General features: G+C 43.7%; 1 protein-coding gene across 3 annotated transcripts in view; it reads left to right on the top strand.

The window, feature by feature from the left end:
* MORN1 (MORN repeat containing 1) overlaps positions 1-22099 on the top strand; it is a 130324-nt gene that overhangs the window by 57831 nt on the left and 50394 nt on the right. For all 3 annotated transcript variants that reach the window (XM_030537661.1, XM_030537660.1, XM_030537662.1), the window contains one exon: positions 19737-19870. In XM_030537661.1, coding sequence (XP_030393521.1) covers positions 19737-19870 — 134 coding nt within the window. The remainder of the gene's footprint in view (positions 1-19736; positions 19871-22099) is intronic.

Below are 22099 nucleotides of genomic sequence, written 5' to 3'. Positions count from 1 at the left end.
AGCTCGAAGGGTGAAAGTTTCAGACCCTTATGTGGGGCCCTCCGAATGCGAGTAAGGGCGAGTGGTAGGGCGTCAGGCCATTTTAATCCGGATTCTATACATAGTTTTGTGAGAGTGTCCTTAAGAGTCCTATTCATTCTTTCCACCTGGCCCGAGCTCTGTGGTCTCCAGGGCGTATGCAATTTCCATTGGATCCCAAGGGCTCGTGACACCTGCTGAACCACCTGGGAGATAAAATGACTTCCCCGGTCCGATTCAATCACCTCCGGGAGGTGAAAGCGGGGAAGTATTTCATGTAGCAAGGCTTTGGTAACAGCTCGTGCCTGACAATGTCGTGTAGGGTAACACTCCACCCATCCAGTAAATTGATCAACAAAGACAAGCAGGTACTTATAACCCCTACAAGGGGGGACTTCAGCAAAGTCCACTTGCCATCTTTGAAAAGGATAGGCAGCCCAAGGCCGACCTCCCATTGGGGCAGGCGGACCGCACCCCTTTTGGTTCGTTCGCTGACAAACGGAACAGTTATTTACAATTCTTTGGGCTTCCATATGTGCACCTAATCCCCGTATAGATCGGGTGATTAAATCGACCATAGCACCTGATCCCAAATGTCCCTCCTTATGTAGGGATCGGAGAATCTCCTGAAGTACTGGTCTAGGCACAAAAATCTCCCCCCCCCCGGCAACTTCCACCACCCAGTGGAAGTTGGCTGGGCCCCTGCAGCTTGGGCATGGGACGCTTCCTCTGCTGTATAGTGGGGAGCAGGGGTTTTGGCTTCTGTATCTTGGACCCAGAGAAGCCATATAGCTCCTTCTTGTGCGGCTTCTTTTGCGGCTTGATCAGCCAATCGATTATATTTTCGCTGTTCAGTATTGGGGGCCCTCCCATGTGCACGCACGTGTATTACTGCAACCCGGAGGGGAAGCATCAGGGCCTCAAGTAGTGACTTAATAAGGGCCCCATGGGCTATTCTTTGGCCTGAGGCCGTAATAAAACCCCTTTCTTTCCATAGGGTTCCGTGGGCATGCACCACCATGTATGCATAACGACTGTCAGTATACACATTAATAGTTTTTCCAGTTCCCTTTCGGAGAGCCTCAATAAGAGCCACCAGTTCCGCCGCCTGGGCAGATAGGTTGGGGCTCAGCTTAAATGTGTACACTTCTCCTTCTTTAACTATGATAGCTGCTCCTGTAAACCGCTTCCCTTTTTCTACATAACTGGATTCATCTACATACATCTCAATATAGGGGTTGGGCCAGGGTAAATCTGAAAGATCAGGGCGGGGTTTAGTTTCTTGTTGTAAAACTTCAACATAGTCATGGGTGGGGCTAGCCCCATAAGGGACTTGGGGATCTGGCAGTAAGGTAGCTGGATTGAGGGAACTAACTGTTTTAAAGGTTAGGTTCGGGGCCAACAAAAGTCCCACCTCATATCTAGTATGCCTGCTGGGGTTTAAATGCTTTTTCCCGGCTCCTGTTCCCAGTACCTGGGGTATCCCATGGGGTACCACAACCTCAGTATCCCCACCCAAGGTCAGTTTCTCAGCTTCTTGTACAAGGAGAGCGGTTGCAGCCACGGCCCGTAAACAGGCCGGCCAGCCTTTGGCGACTGGGTCCAACACCTTAGAGTAATAACCCACAGGTCGCCAGGCTGGTCCCGATCTTTGGCACAGAACCCCGGATGCCACCCCCCTCCTTTCGTGGACGTATAGAGTGAACGGCTTCTGGGGATCCGGGAGAGCCAAGGCGGGAGGCTGAACCAGGGCTTTTTTAAGCTCTTGAAATGCTTTTTCTTTTTCCTTGGTCCATTCCCAATTTAGCAGACCCTCCTTAGTGAGGGACTCGTATAGTGGTTTAGCCTTCCCTCCGTAGTCGGGGATCCAAAGCCGGCAAAAACCGGTAAGCCCCAAGAAAGCCCTTAGTTCTCTGGTATTTCGGGGTTGAGGGCTTTCGAGTATTGCTTGGATCCTATCTCTGCCTAAGCTACGATGTCCCTGACGAAGATGATATCCGAGAAAAGTAACCTGTTGTTTAACCAATTGGGCTTTTTCCCTGGAAACCTTGTACCCCTGGGCTCCAAGAAAGTTGAGGAGTTCTATCGTGTGTTCCTTACAAGCTGTCTCTGTTTCAGTACTTAGGAGTAAATCATCACAGTACTGAACTATGTTACACGAGGGATGTTCAGCTAGGAATGGGGCCAGGTCTCTTTTTAGCTGGCTGCCGAAAATCTCGGGGGCACAAGTCAGTCCCTGGGGAACAACAGTCCAGAGGTACTGAGCCTTATAATGGGTATCTGGATCTTCCCATTCAAAGGCAAACAGTTTCTGAGATTCTTGATCAAGGGGTATGGAAAAGAAAGCGTCTTTTAAATCAATCACGGAGAACCACCCGTGGCTTTTGGGGACCTGGCTTAAGATAGTATGGGGGTTTGGGACAACTGGATAGGGGGCTTCTATTAACTTATTAACTTGCCTCAGGTCTTGGACTAATCGATATTGCCCATTAGGCTTAGGCACTCCCATTATTGGAGTATTATATGGGGATGTGCCCTCCCTTAACCAACCGCACTGCAAGAACTTTTGAATCAGAGGTTTGAGTCCGATCCGAGTGGTTAATTTAAGGGGGTATTGTCGAATTCGGACTGGGCGACTTCCCTCCTTAAGGGAGATGTGCACTGGTACAGCGTTTCGAGCCCGAGCAAAACCTCCCTCCTCAGCCCAGACCTCAAGGTTAACCCCCGACAGCTGGTTTCCCTCACTCTCTGGCTGTGCCGGAGAAGGATTTTTAACACTTAAAAGGGCCATTTGATAGTTAGAAATTTGTTGTTTAGGGAGCCTAACTTCCATGGTCCCATTATTATTGAACGAGATTTCTGCCTGCAGTTTAGTAAGCAGATCTCGTCCTAGCAGCGCAATGGGACAGGAGGGGCTACAAACGAATTGGTGGGATATATGACAGTCTCCTACTTTTACTAGGAGGGGAAGAGATTTTTCCAATTTTATATTTTGTCCTTCTATCCCCTGGACTACAGCACACCCTTGAGCCCTCCCCCGGGGAGCCTCTGCAAGGGGAAGCAAGCTAAGGGTGGCCCCTGTGTCAATCAGGGCTTCAATTGGGCGGCCCCCTACCTCAATTATTACCGTGGGATCCAGGCCAGCTGGCTGTGCCGCCAGGAGGGGCCGCTGGGTCCCTCGGCCTCCCTATACAAACGACTCTTCGTGCGCCTCGTTATAAAAAACGGGCGCAGGTGGGACCCTATTCCTGCTTCCCTCCTTCCTGCTATGTCGCTGGGGGCATTCATTTTTCCAATGCCCCTCTTCCTTACAGATAGCACACTGATTCCGTCCCAAACGGGAGCCTTTTCCCTTTGCCTGTAATCCTGTTCGTCCCTTTGTGTTGTCCCCCCCCCTTTCCCTCTCTCTCCCTTCAGGGCCATTGCCAGTAGGCGGGCCCCTTTCTTCCGTTCCTCATCGTCTCTGCGATCATAAACCTTTAGCGCAATCTCTAAGAGCTCCTCTATATTTTTACCCGATGCCCCGTCTAATTTCTGCAGTTTTTTCCGAATGTCCTCATAGGATTGCCCAATGAAGAGGGGGATGAGCACTCGCTTCCCATTAGCATCCTCTGGGTCGAGGTCTGTGTATCTTTTACAGGTATTACACAGGCGCTCGTAGAAAGCAGCTGGGTTCTCATTCTTTTCCTGTCGAATATTATACAGCTTGGCCCAGTTTGGGGTCTTTCTAATACAGCGTTTCATTCCTTGTACTATAGCTAAGGCATATTTGTGATGGAGATCTCGACCCTCTTGAACTGTATGTGACCAATTGGGCGCAGCCTCAGGGAGCAGTGCGGGTATGTTAGCTGCGTCCTCTCCCCCTGCAACTAATCCCTCCTTGGCCTTTGAAAGGACTAGGTGCCTTTCCTCTGCAGTTAGCAAGGTATTGAGAGCGACTTTCATGTCGCCCCAAGTAGGGTTATGGGCCGAGACCAGGGTCTCAAAAACTGCTGTTAGCGGGGCGGGGTCTTCCGAGAATGAGGGGTTCTGGTGCTTCCAATTATATAGGTCACTTGTGGTGAAGGGAACATATATCATAGTGAGCTCACCATTAGGGCCCACAGTTTCCCTTAAGGGCAGTTCACGCGCTGGGGCTGCTTCGGTTACAGTCTTGTGTACCTCGGGGCTCTTGGCAAGAGCAAATTTTGTGTCTCCTGGGGTGCCTACTAATCTCCATCCCTCCCCAACAACCTTAGTCCAACTACTCATACTCCTCAGACGGTTGGCTATCGGGGAGCCCTTGGAATCTGTAGACGGGGTACCGATTTTCTGACTGCTACTGTCCTCCCCGCTACTGTCTCCTGTATCATTTTCTGAGGTCGCTGGAGTGAGGGGGGGCGGACTACTTTCTGGGGTTGTCGATACAGGGGGAGGGGGTTGTGCCGGAGAGGCCGGGAGGCCAGGATACACTGGAGGAGGGGGCATAGGATCAGGGGCAGTAGGAATCACAGCTGGTGGACAGGGCTTTTTCAAGGGGGGACGATCCTGGCGCTGACCGGGGGGACGAGCCATTAAGGCCCTAATGGCTTGGGCTCTACACTCTCGTAACCAAGGGAGGGGGTTAGCTGTAAGGTTCTGCCAGATATCTATATAGGGGTACTGGTCCCAATGTCCATCCCCAGTTACAATGTTATGCACAGCTTGCACAGTTTTTAACTTCAGCGTTCCCCCCGCGGGCCACTCCACCCCGAATGTTGGCCATTCTATGGTACAGAATTTTATCAAATCATCCTTACATAAGGGCATTCCATAATCAGCCTGACGTCTAAACGCCTTCCAATTATTTAACATACATTCCAAGGGCGTTCCAGCGTAAGTGCTTTGTCCGGACCCCATTATGCTTGTGTGTAATTAAACCTGGTCACGGGTTCGACCGACCCCCCCTTGCGATTGAGATATCCTGGTCACGGGGTTTCCCCTTGCAGGAGTCTCAGGGCGGCTAGAGTCAGTTTAAGTCCTAGACCTGGTTATCACAGTTGTGGCTTCCAATATAACATTAATATGAAGAAAAGCAATACTCCCCCAGAAACAGAAACAAGCCCTGGGGCTGTTCTATGTCCCAGTAGTTATCCAATACAGCCCAGGGGCTTGTGAAATTAGTGGTATTATTCATTAACTATTGCCTGGCTTATTTAGCATAACCTTTAAACACCCACAATATCCTTCCACACTAGGATCACCTATGAGGTCCAATCACACTGCGGGGGCGTTATATCCTTTAAACCCAAGAGGTAAAACGCACTTACCACCCGGAGTGGCCGCGTCCGGCTGTTGGACCTTCCCCTTTCTTCTGGCACCGTCTCGTCTCCGTGTCGTCTAGGAGTTCTCTTTAGAGAGGACGCAGCCGTCCCGACCGATTGGGACGACCCGAGGCTCGAGCAAACCAGTGGCTCGAGGTGGCCACTCCTCGGAATCGCCCTCGGTTGCCGGTCAGCGCCCTCTACAGGGAGAGAAGTCCCGGCGGAGTCGCCAATTGTTGGCCAAATAGGGCCCGTTTCCCCCTGGAGCTTACCTAATTACACCAAGGAGGCACGGAGAACAAGAAGACGGGTACCACACCTTTATTTTCGTTCAGCTGAGCGGGTGTTTCTTCCCGACTAATGCCAGAGAAGAACACACCTTACATGGGCGACCTGAGCCCCTTTTATAATCAGCAACAAAGAACTTAGTTTACGTCACTTTACTGACCTATAGATAACAGGTTACACAGAATACATGGATTATTTTGGGGAGGGGGATACAGGACACATCTGTTGCGGATACATTTATCATTTTGAAGGGAAGATAAGGTACATGTCTTGACCCCTGGCATCAAATATCTTTTGAGGATACACGAGAAAGCAGCTGCATACACTTTTGTACCAAGCGGGCCAATTAATAAATAGCTAACATGGTTAAATGTAAGATTAAATACATGCCCCGTCCTTGATTCCCTGGTCCCGTCCATCATTCAAATCCCTAGGCTTATCCTCTAGCTAGGCCCATCCTTTAGCTATAAGCAGAAAGAGCAAGAGCAAGACACAGGCCTTTTGATTCTTAGCAGGCCTTTTGATTCTTAGGCCTTTTCTATCATGTGGGAGAAATTCACCTGTGAAAAAGGTGAGAGAGATCTCCAATGCAGTGGATTCAGTGTTCAGCGGAGATGGCAGCTCATTGTGGAGCAAGTGCTCTGTTTTTTTCATCAAAAATAGGATCTTTTGGGTCTTGTTGTTATTGAAAAAAGATTTCTTCTTTCTTTTAATTTTAGCAAAACATAAATGTTTTTGAAATTTTGAAATCCAAAATTTCTGTTCAGTGATTTTTTTGTATTCTCTCAGCAGAAAATAAACAAGGCTTGATCTCTACCCTGAAGAGTTCACAATCTAGGTAGAGGTACAATGAGTGTTAGGGAGCAAGGGAAAGAGTTAAAGGTCCCAGGAGGGAATAGGCAGTGAGACCCAGCTTGGGGGACTCAATGTATTCAAAAGGTGTTGCTACTTCACTGCTCCTTAGCTCTGGCTATTGAGGTTTCCTCAGGGAGCTCTGGGTTTCTGTGCTCCACCATCGCAAGCCTTGGTACTGGTGGGCATGTTGAGGAGTTGGATGCATGGTAGTGGTGATAGAATGCCTGGTTCCAGTGGGTTTGGGGTGAGGTAAAGGAGAGCAATCTGCCTGCCTTTACCTCTGCCCACCTGCAACTGTTCTGCTGGTGGCAGCTGTGGAAATTTCGGAAGACCAAGGGTTTTTTTAACTCTTCCTCTGGCATAGTTGGTACTGGTGGCCCTGTGTTTTTAAAAATTTTAATTTCGTGTTAGGATGCAAAAGCTGTCATTTTAGTAAGAACTTTATGAAAAACAAAATTTAGTGGCAGTGAAGTGGAATAGAACATTCTCAGCCCTAAGTAAATGTTCACAGATCCATGGGATACAAGCTCCTATGCTGGGTGGTGCATGGCCCCCATCTAGCCAGTGGTCACTACAGTCACAAGAAGACTGTTTATTTAACTCACCTTTTTCAATTCCTATTGTGACACTTCAGAAATTTGTCACAGTGCACCAACACATTGTCCTGCAAGAAAGTTGTATTAAATTACTGCAACTCCCATATGTGGATGCTTATTTCTATTTAACAGTACCTTATATTGATTTAACTAAAGTTGATTTCTTGTCATGTTAAGCTAAATTGATACAAGTCATTCTTAAATCAGAGTAAAATTGTCCACACATGGGGGTTACATTAATTTAACTAAATGGTTTAAACCCATATAGATAAATTGGTACAACTTTCTCATGTGTAAGACCAAGTTCCAATTCTTTAAAGTACTTTAAATCATTCTCGATGCACATCCTTCTGGCTAAGAGAGTGCCAATGCAGTCATGATAGCTATCCAGTCTTTGAATCTCATCCTGATCACATGGTAGATTTTTTTCCCCCTAACCTTTGTTCATAGGTATTACAACACATACAGTATGTTCAGTAAGCTCCTTTCCCTGTGGCAAGACAACTCGGATTCAACGGCATGAATTAAGGATGGAGTAGCAGCTTTAGCTCTTAATTTCATAGCTTTTGTCAAATTAATTTACAACCTTGCTTTGACATATCATAGGATTTTTTGTTTGTTAATTGATATTAGTTTTGCAGGATTCAAATGGAACATAATTTTGTAAGTTAACGGTTGATTGAAATCTTGGTCTTCATTGTTTCATGCTTTTGAGCCAGCAGTGAAAGCAAACTATTTGTTAAATCTGTTGCCTGTGTTTTACATTAGAGAAGTTTGGGTTTTGCTGTTGGAAACGTGCAGTGTTTTCCTTATGGAAAATCTGGCAGTTTAGCTCTGTGTGGCTCATTTTTATTATAGGCAATTTGAACACTTCTTTCTAACATCAGCTGTATTTTTAAGTGGTACCAAGAGATAAATTCACCTTAATTATAGTTTTAGTTTTTATATATATATACTTTAATTAATAGAATACCAGTTTGGCTATGTCAACAGCTTTCCAAACAGGATTTATGATGAACAAAATGAAACCAGTTTAAGCAGTATCAGCAAACTAGGCATGAGTCCTAGCTAACGATACCAGTCCTGTGCAATTTACACCAGATGGAGCCATTTCAAATGAAAAAAAACAGACAGCAATTAGCCACTAAGGGATCTTTTGTGCCAGGTGCAAATTTTATTCTGGTGGCATCATATTAGATTGATGTAAACTGTTGTCTGGAAACTAAATTAGAAACAGACTTGTCATTTCTCAAAGCTTACACTAACAAACTTGGTCACTAGGTATCAAACAGTTATCTGTCCCAGAAGAAATCTACAGCTGAACTGTATTTGGGATCTTGCCATTTCAGAACATTGGCAAAATACAGTAAGTTTTAAAAAATTAATAGTTTAAACTTATTTGAATGTGTGTACTGTACATGTATTTTCCATTGTTTGGCCCAAATGACATTAGCATTCCACATGTTAGCAACCAGGCATAGCTGCAGACATTCTTTAACATTGGCTTAAACAGAATGTTTGTATTTAATATATATTACAGATCAACGTGCAAAATACTAAATTACTCCTTGGCCATTGCCTTCAGTTTCTAATATGGTCTCCAGAGGCTTCCGCTGGCACAGTTTTGCCATTGTCTTTTAACACTTACAGTGTTGCCTCCTTGGGTTTCCACTGGCATGTTTTCCATTCAGTGTAATTTGGAATAATCAAATTATCTGACCCTGAAATTGGGCTGTGTGATGGAAACACCAACTTAATTTAAACCCAAAGGCATACAGTAGGCATTACAGGCACCATTATACTATTGGATACATAGCAACTGATTTGTTAGCAGAAGGCCTTTGAAATATGGCCCAAGGGATAGAGAAGTGTTTGAAACTGTGATATAAGGGCCAAAGCCAATATAGTCACTATTTATCTTTCTCTTTTGTTTAAAAAATTGATTAGTGCCAAATGTTTAGCATACATTGGTAAGGAGTAACCTCCCTAACACTAAACACTGCAGAAGTTCAGTTTTATTGTCCCACAATTTTCTAGTGCTCTGCTTATTCATTAACCATGCTATATTGTGGAGTTTGGGATCAGATCTAAGTTGCTGGGTTGAAATTCATTGGCAAAGATGGTGAATTGTATGGGGGAAAGAAATTAAATAGAACATAATATCTTTTCCCCTGTCATGACTGACAGTGAACATACCCTAGAGAATATGCTGTCCATGGTTGAGTGATATGGATATACATATTTTGCCCCAGTGCTTGTATTGTCCCAAGCAATCTGGACAGTCTGTTTCTTACTTGACCTTGCTGTGAAAGGTGCTGAGCCATTCCTGCAACGTGCTGATCATCCTTAACTCCCCTTCACTGCAATGGATATTCAGGGTACTCAGCCACTTTACAGATCAGGTCTCCACGCAGAAGACAATGTTAATCAGTTGTTTCCTTTAGGTTTTGGTAATCTGGAACATGATCTAAAATGATTTCTGAACTTTGTATCTCATAGCAACAGTTTGTTCCATTTGCCATAGTAAAAGCTGTGCACTGTTAAGCTCCTTTAAATCCAATTTGCCTGGGTTTCTGGAAGCAGTGTGGGGGTGTCAGAAAACTGATGCCTATATTTGTTCATGGCATTGTACTTTCTGAATTGAGCCCCAAAGCAGTATCTGTGATTCAGAAGTTGATCCTGACTGTACCTGAATTAAAAGGTTTGCCAACAGAAACGTTTTCTTGTTGCATGTTCCATTTAGATCTCTGTCATATCAGAACTCTGGCTGTAAGGCAAGTGCAAACCAGCAGCTTTCTATTATGGTAGTAGAAAAACATAAGTGCAGAATAATCTTGGAAAGAGAGAGCACTGGTAACTCTGGGTTAGGTGCAGTACAGAATGTACAAGTTTTTTTTTAAAGCAGCTCTTTAAAAGCACAATATCTCTAAAATAATAGAATACTCAAAAAAAACCGTGACAGATGTTAGTCACGTTGCTTAGTGCACTACTGCAAGGTACTCAGGTACTATGGTGATTATTGTGGTGTAAGAATCTATATAAAATACAATACAAGCTTTAGCAGCATGCTCTTGAAAGTGCAGGTGGAACAAACAGTGCTCTTCCTTTCAGAATACCTTTTAAGAGCCCTGTGCAATGAAAAGCATCTCTTTAGAAACAGTGTACTCTCTGTGTTAAAGAATGGAAAAGAGATCAAGATTGCATTTTGTCTTTTGCAATTCTACAGATTTATTTGAGTTTGCAGCGCTAAGATTCCTGTTTTAACTCCTTTGAGCCAAAGCTCTCCCTTGTGAGCCTGATTCTTGCAAAGTACTGAATGCCTCCTGCATGGTGCTGAGCACTCTGAAATCTGCAACTTCCAGAAGGAATTCAGTGCCCTACGGAATTGAACCTGATATTAGTGTCTTTGGTACATGAATAGAGACTAACAAATTTATTTGAGCATAAGCTTCAAAACTTCAAAAGTTTTTTTTTCCTTACTTAATTGGCCTCTCAGAGTTGGTAAGACAACTCCCACCTTTTCATGCTCTCTGTATGTGTATATATATCTCCTCAATATATGTTCCATTCCATGCATCCGAAGAAGTGGGCTGTAGCCCACAAAAGCTTATGCTGAAATAAATTTGTTAGTCTCTAAGGTGCCACAAGTACTCCTGTTCTTTTTGCAGATGCAGACTAACACGGCTGCTACATCAGTATATCCCATCGTCTGGTTCCAGAAATGCATCTGCACTCCAAGGGTGGAATCTGCAAAAGTACTGATATGATTCAGGAGCACAGAATGCCAGGGACTTTCAGTAGTACTTGTGCTCCTAAGTCACTTGGATACTTCTGAAAATTTCAAACCATGTTGTTTGCTTTGTAATGATGGAAAATGTTGACAGCTGGCATAAAAATAAATATTGTCTTTACCTCCTGTATACGTTAGGCTAAAACCCTATATTGTTAGGAACAATCCTGCACTAGGTAGGAAGGTGGATTAGAAAACTTCTGAATGTTTTCTTTCTTTTTCTAACATCTGTGTTGAAGTAAATGAAGCAAGACTCTGAGATTCATTTAACAGAAATTCTTGTGAAAAGAGTTTTGCTATCATTTTGCCATTTTATTGTATGTATAATGTAAAGCAGGGGTCGGCAACCTTTCCAAAGTGGTGTGCCGAGTCTTCATTTATTCACTCTAATTTAAGGTTTTGCGTGCCAGTAGTGCATTTCAACGTTTTTAGAAGGTCTCTTTCTATAAAGTCTATCATATAGAACTAAACTATTGTTGTATGTGAAGTAAATAAGGTTTTTTAAATATTTAAGAAGCTTCATTTACAATTAAATTAAAATGCAGAGCCCCCTGGACCGGTGGCCAGGACCCGGGCAGTGTGATTTCCACTGAAAATCAGTTTGCGTGCTGCCTTCGGTATACATGCCATATGTTGCCTACCCCTGATGTAAAGAGAGGTGGCATTGAATTTGTTCTGGTTTATTTTGTTTCTTTTTGGATATAGGGCCTGTATAGTGTGCACGCAAACCACATTTACATGTACAAATATGCACTTTTGTCATAGTACTTATGTATATTTTGCACATGCATTTACCTATTTGTACATGCATACACATACTTTGCAGGCATAACTTGGGTATCATAAGGGTATCATAAATGTAGCTTTTACAATAATATATAGCGCTTTTCAGATTGTCTTATGTTGTAAATCACTGTGTACGTATGTTTAGGGGAATGATTCACATTAATGTATATTCTGCCCATGGGAAAGTTACTGCAGCAACTGTACTGACCAACGCCGCAGAGAATCTTTTTCCATGAGACCAGTATAACATTGAGGTGATCCACTGTAAGTAGATTTAAAGAAATAAAACTTTATAATACTATTTTTTCCTAAATTCCCCCATATACTTGTTACTTAATTTGTCTTGTGTTCAACTTTTCTCTCCCTTTCCCCCCCCCCCGACCAATCCTTTCTTTAATGAATGAAGCTTCTTGGTTAATTGAGTCTAGCATTAAAGACTAATGCAGTGTGTCTGGTCACCTTTAAGTGAGACATTTCTATTACCCCTAGGACCGGTAACATTTTATTATTTTTTTTTAAAAGTTCACTTAAATGAAGAAATTATTACAGCATTTAGATTTTGCTATAAACAGCTAATAACTATTTACACCCCATTATTAGGTGTCACATCTGCAGTTTTACGATTCCTGCCTTGTCACTCTAAGTGAGGGTTGCTTATTGCTGATGATTCCTCCCCCACCCTCTCCCACACCTTCTAGCTTGATGTCCTACACAGGTGATTAGTATGCTATAATTGACTTGGTTGTAAAAAGATAATTAATCGACATTTCACTCCCAGAGAGGTCAAGCTGCCCTATCTTCTGTGGTCATTATGAGCCCAGTTATCCTGCTGGCACTCACCCCTCTGAGGTGACAGAATGACCTTTATCTTGCTGATTGAGTCATAATTGTCATAATTAAAATAGACAGGAAGGGAAGATTTAAGGAATGACTTGACAGTTTGGATGGTTTGGCTCTACTTTGCTTTGCTTCAAGGATGTGGAACCTGTGTATGTAAATCTTAATAGGAAATTTGTCTCTGTCTGTGGTATTTCTAATGCATCCTTCATGACAGTATCTCCTCTGTTGTCAATATCTGTTTTGTGCAGTGTTGTCGGCAATCTGGCATTACAGAGATATGAATGAACATTCCTATAAATAAACAAGAACACAATGTTTCTGAGGTGACCAAAATGTGGTATCCTACCTGGCAGTTTGAAATCATAAGCTTTAAACACCTTTCTTTGACCACTTAGTTTTTCCAATATTGATTCAATCACAGTTTCTCAAATAGTTTTAGGGCATAGACTCCATTTTAATATATAAATGTTAGGGATTCAGCAGCTGTCAAGGGGACTCTGAAAAAAGTCAAACAGGGGAATGCCACAACTTGAGAGCAATATAAGAAGGCAAGAGGGGCCTGAGGAGGGGAGCTAGAAGAACTTGGTTATAGATGAGGAGGCAGTTGGAGTCACATAGCACCTAGGTAATTTATAGCTATTTATTACAGTTTTGTATACTTAGGACAGGGGTAGGCAAACTTTTTGGCCCAAGGGCTGCATTGGGTTTCGTAAATTGTATGGAGGGTCAGTTATGGGAGGGGGCCGTGGCTCCCCTCCCCGGACTCCTGCCCCATCCAACCCCCCCTGTTCCCTGATAGCCCCTCTGCGAACCCTGCCCGATCCACACACCCCTGCTCCCTCTTCCCTGACAGCACCTGGACTTCCTCTGCTCCATCCAACCCCTCCTCTCATTCCTGACGGCCCACCTGGGACGCCTGCTCCATCCAAACACTCCTTCTCCCAGTCCCCTTACTGCCCCTGGAACCGCTTCCCCTGACTGCCCCTTGCCACCCCATCCACTCCCCCATAGGAACCCTAACTGTAGCTCCAAGTGTCCTACCCTTAGGAACCCTAACCCTACGGCGGGAAGCCCTATCCATAGGAATGCTAAACCTAGCTCCAAGTGCCCTACCCTTTGGAACCCTAACCCTGTGCTGGAAGCCCTACCCCTTGGAACCCTAACCCTAGCTCCAAGTGCCCTACCCATAGGAACCCTAACGCTAGGGCGGGAAGACCTAACCATAGGAACCCTAACCCTAGATCCAAGTGCCCTACCCATGGGAACACTAACCCTAAGGCATAAAGCCGTACCCATAGGAACCCTAGCCCTAGCTCTAAGTGCCCTACCCATAGGAACCCTAACCGTAGGGCGGGGTACCCTACCAATAGGAACCCTAACCCTCGCTCCAAGTGCCCTACCCATATGAACTCTAACCCTAGGTCAGGGCGCCCAACCCATAGGAGCCCTAACTCTAGGGCGGGAAGTCCTACCCATAGGAACCCTAAGCCTAGCTCCAAGTGGCCTACCCATAGGAACCCTAATCATAGCTCCAAGTGCCCTACCCTTAGGAACTCTAACCCTAGGGCAGGAAGCCCTACCCATAGGAACCCTGACCCTAGCTCCAAGTGTCCTACCGATAGGAACCCTAATCCTCGGGCGGGTCACCCTAACCATAGGAACCCTAACCCTAGCTCCAATTTCCTTACACATAGGAATCCTAATCCTAGCTCTAAGTGCAGTACCCGTAGGAACCCTAACCCTCGCGCAGGAAGCCCTACCTATAGGAACCCTAATGCTAGCTCCAAGTACCCTACCCATAGGAACCCTAACCCTAGGGCGGGGCTCCCTACCCATAGGAACCGTAATCCTGCCACCAACTGCCCTACCTATAGGAACCCTAACCGTAAGGCGGGAAGCACTACCCATAGGAACCCTAACCCTACCTCCAAGTGCCCTACCCTTAGGAACCCTAGGGCGGGGCTCCCTACCGATAGGAACCCTAACTCTAGCTCCAAGTGCCCTACCCATTGGAACCCTAAGCCTGCCTCCAAGTGCCCTACCCATAGGAAGCCTCACCCTCGGGCGGGAAGCCCTACCCATAAGAACCCTAATTCTAGCTCCAAGAGCCCTACCCATAGGAACCCACACCCTAGCTCAAAGTGCCCTTCCCTTAGGAACCCTAACCCTAGGGTGGGAAGCCCTACCCATAGGAACCCTCCTTCCTGACTGCCCCCCCAGGATCACTGCCCCCATTCAACCCCCTGTTCTCCCCGATCACCCCTATCCCTATCCTCACCCCTGCCTCCTGATCACCACTCTGAACTTCCCTGCCCTCTCTCCACCCTGTTCTCCCTGCCCCCTTACTATGCTGCCTGGAGCACAGATGGCTAGCAGTGCTGGAGCCGGGTCATGCCGCCACCACGTAGCTCAGAGCACTGGGTCAGGCCCGGCTCTGCAGTTGCGTTACTCCAGGAGCTCACAGCCCCGCCACCCAGAGCATTTCACCGGCAGCGGAACGAGTGAGCTGATGCTGTGAGGGGGACAGCAGGGGAGGTGCCAGGAGCTCGGGGGCCTGGCAGTATGGTCCTGCCTGTAGTTTGCCCACCTCTGACTTATTACCAAGCGGAAGAAGGGTTAGATGACTTAATAGACTTTTTTTTTAGGTCTAACAGCTATGGTACTTAGTTCTTTTAAAGCACTTTCTGTGCAGTTAAATAATCCTCAGATCCCTGGTGAGGTAAATCACTCTGATTTAGAAGTAAGTGAACTGAGTAAATTACTCTGATTTAGAAGTAAGGGAACTGAGGCACAGAGATTGAAACGACTCTCCCAAGGTCACTTAGCGAGTTCTTGTCTCAGCCAGGATTAAAATTCAGGAGTTGCTGACCAAACCACAGTGTTGTGTCTCCTCAGCCCTTAATGCACGGTTTACATATACAAACGTGAAATACATAATGAAGGATAAACATTAGTTATTGGCAAACCTCATGAGGCTTGATTCAAACATTCAGGCAGAGTTTGGAGGTTTATTCGCATTTGGGCCTTCTCCACTTCCTTCCCTGGAAGGTCACTGGCACCTTTTCCCTCCACATGATCCTTCACTATAAAAGGGGCGAGTTTGGTTAAGGCCAGTTATTTTTTCTAAGATTGTTTCCACATCCTTAGTATATATTATACAGGTTCTTCCATTAAAATGCAGTATTAAGGGTCCTTTTCAGTGTTAGATACTTTATTGAAAAAAGTATTGCACAACAGTTGTCAATAAAAGAGGCAGTCAAATTTAGTGGATACAGAGTCCTTATTGAGACTATTAGTGCATTAAGAAACTGAAATTATGCTGCAAGCAATATGGTTCCCATTCATTGCCTGGAACAGAAATACTGCTACTACAGCAAAAGCTAATGGAGAGAAAGATGTTAGCTAAAGAATGTCCTTGCAGAAGTAAAGCCTTAACTTTTTATAATGTCATATAATGATAAAATTAAGGCACCACAGAGATAACTGCCTCACTTGCAAGTAGAGGCACCTTGTTTTAACATTTTCTTCCTAGGATAAAGGATTGTAACTACAAACTACCATATATACTCGTTCATAAGCTGAACTTTTTTAGTAAAAAAGGGAAGCACCAGAGAAGGGGGTCGGCTTATGAACGGGTATAGAGAGGGAGAGGTGGAACACAGCCCCTCCCTCCAGCAGAGGCAGCACAGTCAGCAGTGCCAGAAGGGAAGAGACGGGGCCAGAGTCTCTCCGCTCCTGGCCATGCTGCTCTCCCTCCAGCCTATGAAGCAGCTGCAGCTCCAGGGCTGGCAGGCTGCAGCCATGCCGCTCAGCCCTACCCCCCAGAGCAGGCTGTGGCCACGCCACCTGGCCTGTTGGAGCACGCTGCAGTCTTGGCACCCGACCCAGCCCACTGGAATGTACTGCGGCTGTGCTGCCCAGTCTGGCTCGCTGGAGCAGACTGCAACCGCACTGACCACCCTGCCAAGCCAGAGACATCCTCCCCTTAGTCCCCTAGCCCTCCCCAGATAAGGTGGGAAGGGATGAGATGGGGAGAGTGGGGGGGTCCCGGGCTAGGGGTGGGGTCATGTGGGGGGTGGTCACAGAGGTTACTCCCCTGACCCCCAGCTTCTCCCTCCCCAAAAAATTTCCTGCCCAGTTGCTATCCCGGCCCATCAGGGTAAGCAGCTGGTGCATCGGGACACTTTGTTTACTTAGGTTTACCTCCATGCCTGTGGACGCGAGGTAAACAAACGATCTTGGCCTGCCAGCAGCTTAGCCTGATGGCCCAGGAGCCAAAGCTTGCTGACCCCTGAATTATAGGGTCAGCTTATGAACAGGTCAAAATTTTCCATATTTACTTACCAACTTGGGGGGTCGGCTTATAAACGAGTATATACAAAATTTGCTTTTTTTTTCCTAACACTTTTTCAGCTTTGTTCAGGAAATAAGGCAAAGGCAACTTTATTCTGCTCCACCCTATGCACAGCACACCCCAATCCATGCAAATTATTCCTTCCAGGATGAGAAGTTACATGTGAAGGCACCTCCCAACTCCTGGACACCATGTTGGAATGTCCCTCCAGAGTTCCACCATGAGAGCAATCTGTCTGCTGGTCCCAGGGGAAGTGGGGTGTAGCCAGAAGTGAGGTGGAACTCTTCTACCCTGTTTTCGTTTCTAGCTACTGCCCTTCTTGTGTGCATGGAAGTATAAATGATGACAGTTTGTTTCTTTTTTGTTTGAAGAGGAGGGGAACTGTTCTATACTTCATGTTCTTATGTTTTAGAAGATGATGACCATAATTTTCACATCTGGCTGCCTACAGTTAGACTTTTAAATCCGCATTTAGGCACTTAAATAAGTGTCCTGATTTTCCAATTTGAAATTTAATTGCAATGAATTGGAGCTTGTGGATGCTCAAATCCTTTGGAAATTAGACTACTTTTATTTAGGTCCCCAAATATAAATTTAAGAACTTAACTTTAGTCACTCAACTTTGAACACTTAGGCCAATATATCTGATTCTTCTCTCACATAAATTTTACATCAGCTTAACTTCATTGACTTTGGTGCAGTTATACTGCTGAATTGCACTAGCAGGAGATTAGAATCAGCCCTAATCTGTTGAATAAAGGTAGAAAAAAAGAAGCTTTCACCAAACATCTTTGATTTTTTATTTAAATTTGTTAAATATTTGCACACATGAAAAATTAATATTTGACGTAGTTATGTTATCCACGGAAATGTTAACTTTTCCAATGCTACATTGGATAAAATATTATCAGAGATAATTTATTCCTATTTTTCCATGTCTCAGGTCAGTTTATGAGTGATAAACATGGCCATGCTAGTCTAATGAATGCACCATATACATTTTGTTGACTTTGTTATTTTAAATAAAAAATGAGGCATCTAATTTCTAGACTTTTTCTTATTTTTCTACATGTTGATGCCCGGACTGACTATGTTATCGCTTTCCTAGTCAGTTGCTGTGGAGGTTGCCATTCTAGAAAGGCAGCCATACAGATTAACTTGATCACTACTGTATACACAATTTAAGAGAGGCTAAACCAGGCAAACATGACAGGCATCACTGCTTGAAAACATGAAGCAGTTAACCACCTGTCATCTCAGCCATTAACAAAGCAAGTTAAAGAACTAAGGGAAATAATTGTCAGGTGTACATCTGGTTTTCATGGAGGGCTCCATGCTGCAAGGTGCTCAGCATCTCCTGGAGGTACTATTGAAGTCACTTGGAGTTGAGGGCACTCAGAGCCTTGCAGAATTGAATCTATACTGTGTAACTACTGTAATCTTCTTGGGTAAATATACTGTAGGGTGCCTGATTTGCATACTGCCACTCATCTTTCCTTATCCTCCCATTTCTATCTCTGTTTCTTTTCTACCAAGCAAGCAATGTTTTTTCCTATAGCATTCCTAGTACTGACAAATCTACAGCACCACCAAATTCCTCACAGCAATACTTTGCCAGAAGAGCTACAATTAAACAGAGATTGAATTCTTTGCATATTGTGTATTTCGAGGAGTGTGCACCCCTTAGCTATAGTTTCCACTTTGCAACGCATCAGTCAAGATGGCCAGCAGAGACCGCCTCCTGTGTAGGGAACTCTCTGCTGGTGGAAGCGGCTTCACTATCCTTCAACTGTCCTCCTTCATTCATCAGTGTAATGGGAAGAAGATGGCATTACAGAGGTGGGGCAGAGCATGGCAGAACAGATCTCTACTACTCCCAATCTTCCACTGGCACAAGGCCTGAGGGTCCTTATGCCAGTGGTGTAAGTTACATCTGTTCCCTTGCTCCTCTAGGATATGCGAGGGCAATGTGGTTTAAATTAGGGAGCCACAACCAGCTCTCCGACAGCCTCCTCTTCACTGTACCGGAGCAGAGCTCATGTAGGATGGAGACTCTGGCCCCATGATTTCTATATCCAGCTATACCACTGAGTAGTTGTGTGACCTTAGTCTATTTACATAACCCTCAATACCTCAGTTTACATCAGCGTAAGTGGGCCTAATAATATTTATCTGTTCTTTCGGGATGTTGTGCAGCTTATTTAAGGTCTGGAAAGTGTTTTAATATCCCTGAATATATTTATTTATTTGCTGTTGCCGTCACTCTTCATAAAGGGAGTATACATGTAAATCCATATTAGCTTTTTACAAATGTTTGATTTGTTTCTATTATGCAGAAAACACTTACTGTTTCTGAGCATAACTACTAGGTTAAGCAAGCAAAGCATTTTCCAATAGCGTGGCCTTGCCATATCTACTTCAGCCAATTCCAAATGTTGTAGGCAGTGCCATAAATTAGCAATGTAAAACATCTTCTCTCCTGGTCTCTATAAGATACAGATGGTCACAAAGAAGATTCCCCCTCCCTGTCAAATATAAAAACACATCTGCTGAGTGAATTACAAGACTTCAGTAGGGTATTAAATATATAGATACGAATAAAGGAAGGTTTGATACTTGTCTTGGCACTTGCATAAAAGGCAAACAGTTTCATATTGTACAGTACATTTAATTCCTACAATATCTACGGTATATTACTTTGTAAAAAATATAACAGGACCTAATTCTGTCTCCCTTATTTATTTTGAGTAGTATCTTCACTCCTTGAGAAGCGATTATGTTACTTATGGAGTTAAGTATTACTCAGCATGAGTGAGAGTGGCAGAATCAGGCACATAAGGACACATTAACAGCTGTTATGTTAGTTATTTATGCTCATAGCATTTTGTTGCTGGTTTCTTAAATGTGTTTCCTTTGTCATTTTTCAGGATTTGAAGGTGAAAATCTCCATCCTCCAGCCAGTCAGAGAGTGGAGCGTGGCTGTGTTGTTTTCAGAAACATCATGCTTGCACCTCCTCCAGCTAATTATCAACCATTCATGCTTTTGGATGAACTAAACAAGGTAAGAAGACTTCATTATAAAACATTTTTAATTTGACCCAAGCAAACTGGACACTTTATCAGCTGTCTCAGTTCCCTCTGTAAATCAATATTGTTAATTCATCATTGGATAATTCTGCAAGCCCAAGCTCCAGATCTGCTCTTCCACTGTGATGATGTCGGTGGGGAAAAAAATAACTGCTTTGCTCTCACATAAAGAAAAATGCCGGCCAGGAACAAGTCAAATTTGGCAGGCAAGAATAACTAATGTTAATTGTTAGTGTTGCACTTCCTGGCAACTTTGTCCCTCCAGATGCCCATGTTAATCAACAGCAGCAAAAGAGAGCAACTGTGAGTTCTTTTGAGAAATCTGGTGCACCATAATATTTTTTCTGATATAAACAAACAAGTAATTAATGATAATTTACCTAAAAATACAGGGAGAGACTGGTTTTGCACATTATCTCCAGTGACACCGTCCAAATGGTGATATTTTTGGAGAAGGCGAACACGTTCACCTACATGTTAAACAAAAGATAATGTGAGACCATGATGGTGACGCACTGTTTATTCTCATTTTCTAAATATGATTTGCAAGTCCTCTGAAAGGCCCATCTAACTTTCTGCAAAATCCTGCAGTAGCTAATACTTACTTGTTCTTTTGCAAGTTTTTGGAAAAAAGAAATTACACATGAACTCATAGTTGGTGTGAAGTTCATACAGATTAATACAATATTAACAAAGTATACGGCTTTATATGTTCAAAGCATGAGAAAAGGCACTCATCTCTGTAGATTTTCATGTGTGTTCTTGACTCAGCAGCAGCTGTAGAGCCAAAATGAAGAATCCAGAGTATTGACAGGATACTAATGGTGTAAAATTGTGGAGCGTGTTTGAGGAGGAATAGTCTTGTGAATAAGATGCATGACTGAGTTTCAGGAAATCTGGATTCAGTTCCAGCTCTGTCAGCAACAGTGGCAAATCTCTTTTTCTCCCTCCCTTTGTCTGTCTTGCCCATTTAGGTTGTGAGCTCTTCAGGGCAAGAGCTATCTTCTACAATGGGACATTGATCTCTGCCAGGACCTTTAGGCACTGCCATGATAGAAATAATAATAATTAATAAATAACCAGACATGAGCCAAGTAGACCATTCTTCCATATAGAAAACTAGAGTAAAACTACAGCACAAATATATTATTTTTTCAGTGCAAACAGTATTTTGTATGAATAGATAACTACCAAAATCATAACTTTTGACTGGTTAAAAAGCTCTCTTTAGATTAGATTTTAGCCATAGTAAGATATAATGCTGAAAGTTCCTGAAATCTAATTGACTTTAAACTCAACTTAAATAATTGTAATGTTCAGTTGCTAACTATAATATCTGTGACGATAAAAAATACAAGATAACATCTCTCCTGTGACAATCACTAGAATTTAAAAAAAAAAAATAAAAAAAAAAAGGGAAAAATATCAGACTCAGGTAATGCTCCTGATCATAACTTCCCTGGCTTTGCAATATATTGCTGCAGGATGGGACCCAAAACAATGTTTAAGGGAAAAAAAAAAAAAGACAAGTAAAACTGATCAACCTTTCAGCCTTGTCAAAATCAATGTTACCTGCAGCAGTAACGATAGGCTCTGTATCACAATACAGTGTGAATGTGGAAAAATATTGAAAACAATCATTCATTTTCTTAAGACTTCTAAAAATAATTTCTCCTACTCTACTGATGCTTTAAAAATATCAGCCCAATCAAATACCAAGCTCAAAATTCTGTGATCAGCCATAATGACTTTAATGAAGAAACTGAAAAGAAAACATTAATTTAAAAAAGTGAAATGACATCTGTAGGGTTGTGCACAGAGGTAGAGTTTGGCCTACTGTGGTTTACAAGATACCTTTAAAAGATGGTAGGATCAGGACCAATGGCTTGAAGCTAAAGAAAGAAAAGTTCTAGAGAAGGTTCTTAATAGTTAGTAATGTTGTGGCCAGGACTACACCAAAGGAGGTGGATGAGACTCCATCACTGCAAACAGTCATATACCAATGAGACAAAAACTTAATGGGAATAAAGTAGGCAACATCCTACAAGATGCAGGAACAGGGTCAGACTAGATGATCCAAATTGTCTTAGATTCTTAAAAATACAGAGTTGTATAAACTCATATCCCTTACTGTGATTTGCCTCAGGGAAATGTAAGGGATGTTGATTTTGCAGGTGTAGGGACCAAATTTTGCTTACAGGAA

Source organism: Gopherus evgoodei, chromosome 18, assembly GCF_007399415.2.
Source record: "Gopherus evgoodei ecotype Sinaloan lineage chromosome 18, rGopEvg1_v1.p, whole genome shotgun sequence".
Lineage (NCBI taxonomy): Eukaryota > Metazoa > Chordata > Testudines > Testudinidae > Gopherus > Gopherus evgoodei.
The sequence above is the reverse complement of the archived record's forward strand: the minus strand, read 5'-3'. Positions and strand labels throughout refer to the sequence as shown.